The sequence below is a fragment of the Rutilus rutilus genome (genome assembly GCF_951802725.1).
Source record: "Rutilus rutilus genome assembly, chromosome: 4".
NCBI lineage: Eukaryota > Metazoa > Chordata > Actinopteri > Cypriniformes > Leuciscidae > Rutilus > Rutilus rutilus.
Window position 1 is genome coordinate 37,175,491 of NC_140212.1, and position 7,246 is coordinate 37,182,736.

Here is a 7,246-nt window from a genome sequence, read left to right on the forward strand (position 1 = left end):
GCCCCTGATGGCTTTGACCTTTTCATGATGATGAAACTCAAACATTTACTTCAAGTAAGCACGGATGACGACGTTGAAAGGCAACGGCATGAAAGGCCCTGGCATGACCTCATGGTCTTCAGAGACTTACGTTTTTGTTGTTTACACAGAGACCATTTTCAAAAACTTGCACTACAAAAAGTTGCGTTTTCAGGCAACCAAAAGCTGTTGTCGTGTAAACAAACGCCCAAAATGCATAATAAGTTTTTAGTTGAAAATGGTATCGTGTAAACCGCCCCTAAGAATGAGTGTCTGTGACAGCAAGACTTAACTAACTATACCTAACCTGAGAATAAACCCCCAACAAGGTGATGTACATGAGGTCTTCCATCAGACTGAAGGGGGTTTATTTTGAGAGAACCACCGGCTGGATGTACATTATCCCACTTATTACACGGCTACTTGAAATATTGATTTGACTTGAAATATTATAATAGGTCTTTAAACGCAAAGCTTCACGGAGAGAGCAGTTGCAACGCGGCAAGTTCAAACTAGAGACATTTAAGAGATACGGTACACAGTCATATTACTTATTACACAGCATTTCGCCACTTAAATAATTATGGAGATAAGTGATATTGATTTCAGATTAAACTGTTTCAAAATCGTACCTGTTTGTTTCTTATAATCTGACAGTGTACAAAACAATAGTCACAAAATGGCAGCGGCTTCGTTAGTATGAAACGATAGAGCGAGTCTATGATACTGGATGGCATAATTAAATAACTGTACACAAAATATTGATTTGACTAAGTTGTAATATTTTATAAGCTTACCAAATGCAAAACTTCCACAAAGAAAAACTGTTCCTAGCAAGCGTAAAGCACTGCTGACTTCAGTAACCCGGATGAGCCTGTGTTTCTGTTTTCAGCGATTGTTATCTGGGAATAACATACCGCTGGATGGTGCGATTGACCAATCAGAATCAAGTATTCCACAGAGCCGTGTAATAATAAATAATAAGGTTAAAGGTGTTAAGATCAAAGTTCACACCACAAAACAACAGCTCACATTATGGTACCATAAAACAAGTTATTGTAAACCAGTTACTGGGAAACCCAAAATCTAGGGCATTCTTGTACATGAAAAGCTGTAAATCAGGTTAATAATTACATTTTATGTTTTATAAATGTAATACATGTCATTCAAATTACATGTATATGTTGTATAGTAGCATCAAGGAAAGAATGACATTGATTTTGTCCTCAAACTACCTTTTTGTATTTATTAATCCATGCATTTATTCAGTTCTACTTCTGTTAATACAGGATGTTGTTGCATGTGGGGGGAAAAAGACATTTAAAGGAATTTTGTGGATTCAACAAGTTAAACCCCATCAGCAACATTTTGTCAACATAAATCTGATAAACCTGTAAACTTTTGTAAGATAGAGAGTCATGTGACCATCTATATCAGAGGTCAGAAATATACCAGAGGTCAGGATAATCACCGGCATGTGACAATAGCTGATATATTTAATTTAAATAAAGTCACTCAAAAATAAAGTCACAGCCTTTTTTACTTTCTTAGGTGCTAATAAATACTATTAAAGTGTGAGATTTTAACCATTCAACGACCGGAGGTGTGTGCTTCTGTGATTATCCCTCCGCTGATCTTATATATTGTAGCGACAATGGGTAGAAACCAACTACCAACTAATCTTCTTCCAGAAAATTAGTTCAAACTTCCCACTTCCTGCCGAACAAAGAGGAAGATTTGTTCAGAACATCTCATGATCATCACCGGTCTGACTAATTACAAGAGCCCCCAGCGCTAACACATAACTAGTCAATGCTAGCTTTGTTGCCAAATTACTGATTGGTTAAGAGAAAGACAGAGACCAAGGTCTGACACAAGAGTCCTCACATTCCAGATTCAAATCACCAATCCAGGGCCATAAAATCAGGCTCCAGCTAGTCTACGCTAACCAACGAAAACCCCCAACTAAGAACTTTTATGAGCCCAGCTAAAGGAAGAACTTGTCAATGTGAGATAGCTTGGAAAAGAATGATTGGTTCAGAGATGACACAACTCGAGCCCACAACATTCCAGACCCCCTCCTCCTTAAGGACCTCTGAACGAACAAACCAATTCTCTTCTTTTCAATCCAGAGAACTGAGATTTTACCTAACTATACATAAAATCATTCAAGAACAATTTTCAACGGACTTATAAATCAAACATCATGCAACTACAATGATTCGATTTTGTGTCTACAATAAATGTGTGTCTAATATGCTTAGATCCCATATAATTCATGTAATTGTTATAACTGTTAGATGTTTGAATGAAAGTGTGTTGTGTTTCATATCAATATGATCGTATGCTCATGATTCAAAAGATGGCTTGATTGAAATCTGTGTAAAATGTTTCGTATTCTTATAATGGTAATAATGTCTAAACTGTGGCCTCTGTACTCTCTGCTAGAGCGTGGAGAGTAAGGAGATCCCAGATAACGCATGATTTACGACAAGAAAAAAAGCCAGTATCTAATTGGTCCGATCTCTTCAGGAGGTGGGACAAACTTTGAGTTTAAAAATCTTAGACAGAAACAAAGCTCGCTCTCTCTCTCTGCTCTCGCTCTCTCAGACTAGGAACCATGTAAACGCGCAGACGAAATAACCCAAATCAAGATCTGAAGAACATGGGTTAAACAGCTTCATTCAAGCCATCATCTACTCCTCTCAATTTCATTTCTTTTCTGAGTCATCATTTCTTTTCCGATTGAAAGTCTCGGTTTTAAGTAAAGTTTTGCGGCAAAGTTTCGGTCAACGATTCACGGCTGCAACGCACGCTTTCAACTTCAAAGACTTTTCATTCAGCAGCTCCAGCACACCACATGACTGGCCGCCGCAGACATCAGGCACGAGGAGACCAGCCAACGAACGGACCGGGAAACCCCCTTTTATGCAACAAAGGGAATCCCCAAAAGCAAAGACGCAAGTACCTCCAGACTAAAGCTGAACTGGTGTATTGATATAATTTAATAACCTGTCTAAGAAACGATAGATGGGTTAAATTAATGTTTGATGGTTCGTTCAGGTCATGTCTAATGTGCATATGGAATCTTGAGATTTCATCCTCTCACTTTTAAACCCACTCTTTCCTCACTCTATCCCTTCCTGCAACGCGTATGAATGTGTGTGTGTGTGTGTGTGAGAGTGTGTTTGTGTTAGATATTAGCTTTATGTGTTAGTAGCCTATATAATCAATAAAGTATTGTTTGTATTTAAGAGAGATTACTCGTGTGTGCTTATCAGATTTATTGTCTTGAACTTCGATTTAAGTTACCTATGCTGTTACCCTTAATTTACTTCGTAATTTATTGTTAGCTGGGGATTAATTCTTTCTTGGCCAGGAAGATATTATATTTCCTAGAGTTAATACTTGTTTATGCTTTCTGTTCATTGGAGGAACTGATAAAATGATCATACTATTGATTCTGCTACAGTAAATTCTGAAAATAATTAAAAATAATTAAAATATTAATTATTGATCATAATCCGTATGAATAATAATTAATAATATTTATACGTGGGCGTATAAACGCTACAATATAAAATGATAATAATAATAATAATAAATATATATATATATATATTTCTGTTGAGATCAACATAGTGCCACAAATGTTGTGAATAGAGATAAACATCCATTGAACCCGGAACATCCCTTTTATTATGATTAACAATTAACTTGACCTACTTCTTTATCTAAAGTAATACAGATAAAGTACAAAGACAGTAAATCAGGACACTATAAAAGGAACATGAGAGGCTGTGAGGATGACAGAGCAAGAGCTGGAAACAAACATCAGTGAAGAATGAAGGGTTTAGTATGTTTACTGCTGCTGTTGGAAACCTTTGTGTGTGTCGTACAGCATCAGGTAGATGGAGGACTCAATGAGAATGAGATCAGTCAACAGCTCAGATCTGAGGACGGAAGACAGAATCCACCTCAAACAGACACTTTGAGAGATGAAGCTTCAACTGACAGCCAACAAAACTACCATCTGTTCTTCACTGACATCCATGCAGCGCTGAGAGAACTGACCGCCACCGTTACAGAGCAGAAAGTGAACATCAGAGAACTGACCGCCACAGTTACAGAGCAGAAAACCATCAACAGAGAACTGACCGCCACCGTTACAGAGCAGAAAGTGAACATCAGAGAACTGACCGCCACAGTTACAGAGCAGAAAGTGAACATCAGAGAACTGACCGCCACAGATACAGAGCAGAAAACAAACATCAGAGCTTTAGAGACGAGACTGAGGGATGCTGAGAAGGCTGCAGAACAACAGACGTTTATCCTGGAAGAGCTGAAAAAGAAAAATGATGGTACCTCACCAAAACATTCATTTATAAATGATCCTCAAAGTAAAACATCACTGCAATACGATGCATAGTGTAAATGTTAGAGTAAAGTTGAGTGTATACTGTGTAAATTGTGTTATCTATTACAATAAGAAGTGTAAATGTCATTTAACAGAATCTTTATTCCTTCACAGAAATCTCAAATCTTACTTTGGGTCAAGTGGAGTTGAGAAAGGAAAATATAATTTTGATGATAATGGCTTACAGCTTATGAAAAAGTTATAGAAAATTGAATATTACATGAAAACAATAATAAAAAAGGATTTTAAATACAGAAATGTCAGCCATCTGAAAAGTATAAACATGCATATGTATATAGTTATATACTAAATATATTAGTTTCACATTTTAATTTGAATTACTGAAATACACAAACTTTTGCACGATATTCAAATTTTTCGAGTTTCATCTGTACATTCTCAGTGTAATTCAGTAATATATCACAATATTGGTTATGTTTTTCAATAACAGACAGAGAAATAGCTTTTTCAGCTTCACTGATGCAATCTGGCAATGGACATATTGGTCCTTTTACCTCTGAATTCACACTAACCTACAGGAACGTCTTCACAAACATAGGGAACGCCTACAACCCAATTACAGGTAATTATCAATGAAATGAGTCATAAAACTCAGTTTATAGTAATGAAAACCCTTCTGCTCCATTCAGACCTCTCTGCAGTTGTGTAATGTGTATTAGTGAATTAGGGGCTGTTTACACGACACCGGTTTCAATTAAACACGTAAAAATTTGTATGTGATTCAGGTTTATGCGCTTTGGCCGTTCATTCACACGTTCATTCATTGGGGGACTGAAAACGCAAACGTTTGAAATTGGGCTTCAAAGTGCAAGTTTTTGGAAACAATACCATTATCGTCTCTGTGTAAACAACAAAAACATGAATTTGTGTAAACAGTGATGTCATGCGTAATACGTGATCAGTCTAAAGGTGCGTGGTGTTTCTTTACAAAGTGACGTTGCCACCTACTGGCCAGGCAGCAGAATACAGCGTTTAAAGTAGTTTCCACGAACCCGTGTTAATGGGGATTGTTTTGACAACGTCTGTCCGCGACAAATGTAAAGAAAAAACTTGTCCATTTTTAGTACATTGTTGTCATGTAAACAGCCTGAAATGATCTGCCATCTTTTGAAAATATTACACAGTGTGTTTGATAATTAAAGTAACAATCATACAGGAAACATCTGATTCTGTATCTCTTGTTATTTGATTTAGGTGTTTTCACAGCCCCACTGAAAGGAGCGTACATGTTCAGAATCTCTATACATGGTTATGGCCCAACTACATCAGGTGCATCCATTTATAAGAATGGAGAGCGTATGGTTATAGCATATGCTCATCAGCCTCAGAATGTGTTACACTCCTCGAATGGAGTTGTGTTGATCCTGGAGGTTGGAGATGTTGTCTATGTGAGACTTTGGCCTAACGCGAGGATATTTGATGACCAGTATAACCACAACACTTTCAGTGGTTTCCTACTGTTTCCCTTAAGATAACAGGAGCTTTGCAGAATGTGATTCTGAACCTTCAGCGTATGATTTAAGATGGAAATCATGAAGAATCATTAACATATGAACCTGTATTAATGAGGTATAATGTGTGTGTTTGAAATTTGCAATAGATTACTGTACATTCAAAAAAATGCTGGGTTAAATATATATATATATATATATATATATATATATATATATATCAGTGGGGATTTCTTTAAGACTGTTAGGGAAGCTCGGCTTCCCCTATAATGTCAAAAAATGAATGGTCAAATATGTACTATTGTGTTCAAATTTTGCTAAAAATTGACAAAAAATGCGTTAGAAAATGTTCATCTCAAAGACGAGTTCATTCAGAATCAGCTACATATAGCAGGTCGGCTGACTCGATTTCCTTCTCATACAGTCCCCTAGAGTCACAGTGCATTTCCCTGTTGAAGCCCAGCGTCCATTGACTTCAGTGGGGCTGCTTTGAACAGTTTTTTCAGTGCTTCGAAACTAGACGGTCATTGGATAAATGCTGCGATTATGTCCCGCCCACGGACGCTCAGCGTCTCTGGGGTTAATGAGGAGTGGGCTGGGCTGGACTCTGGGCTTCTGCGTGATGATTGGAGGGTCTGTCGAAAGACTGCGTCTCCTCTTGATTGACAGCGATTTCATACAATAAAAAGTCGCTGACACTGAAGCTATTCGAGCTCAGTCCCATCACGGATTTTTCAAGTGTAGTCGAAAGACAAACTACTGCAAACTATTTCTTGGTATTTGCTTGTTGAAATTGCTAGCCAATTTTCATAATACATTTCAAACAATTATACATTTATACCTTTATTATATTATTACTTATTATATCTTTTTATTATTAGTAGTAATAATTAAAAAAATAATTATAAAAATAATAAAGAATATATATTATTAGTAGTAGTAGTATTATACTATATTATATTATATTATTATTTATACCTTTATTATATTATTACATTTATACAATTATATTTAACTCTGCTGGCCATTGAGAGGACACTGGTCAAGTCACTGGAAAAGACGCCTAGTTGGTACGACAGGGTCACAGAGCATTTTCTTGAAAAGGAACGTAGAATTTACGTTTAAATAAATAGACAATTTTTATGATGTAGGCCGAAAATTAGCTTCCCCTCTTTGAAAGACCAGCAGCCGCCACTGATATATATATATATATATATACATACATACAGTATATACTGTATATATATACAATAATAATAACAATAATAATAGTACTGTTTTTAGATTAAATTAAAGTGTTTAATGCAGGAAATTAATAATCATAAATACATTCATCATG

The 7,246-nt window shown here is 36.3% G+C and overlaps 1 protein-coding gene across 1 annotated transcript; it reads left to right on the forward strand.

Annotated features, from left to right (window-relative positions):
• The first annotated feature begins 3,811 nt into the window (after positions 1-3,811).
• LOC311289234 (uncharacterized protein) lies at positions 3,812-6,108 on the forward strand. Its single transcript, XM_084407071.1, has 3 exons — positions 3,812-4,379; positions 4,887-5,018; positions 5,651-6,108. The coding sequence occupies exons 1-3, from the start codon at positions 3,863-3,865 to the stop codon at positions 5,929-5,931; spliced, it is 930 nt and encodes a 309-aa protein (XP_084263197.1). The 5' UTR covers positions 3,812-3,862; the 3' UTR covers positions 5,932-6,108.
• The last annotated feature ends 1,138 nt before the right edge of the window (positions 6,109-7,246 follow it).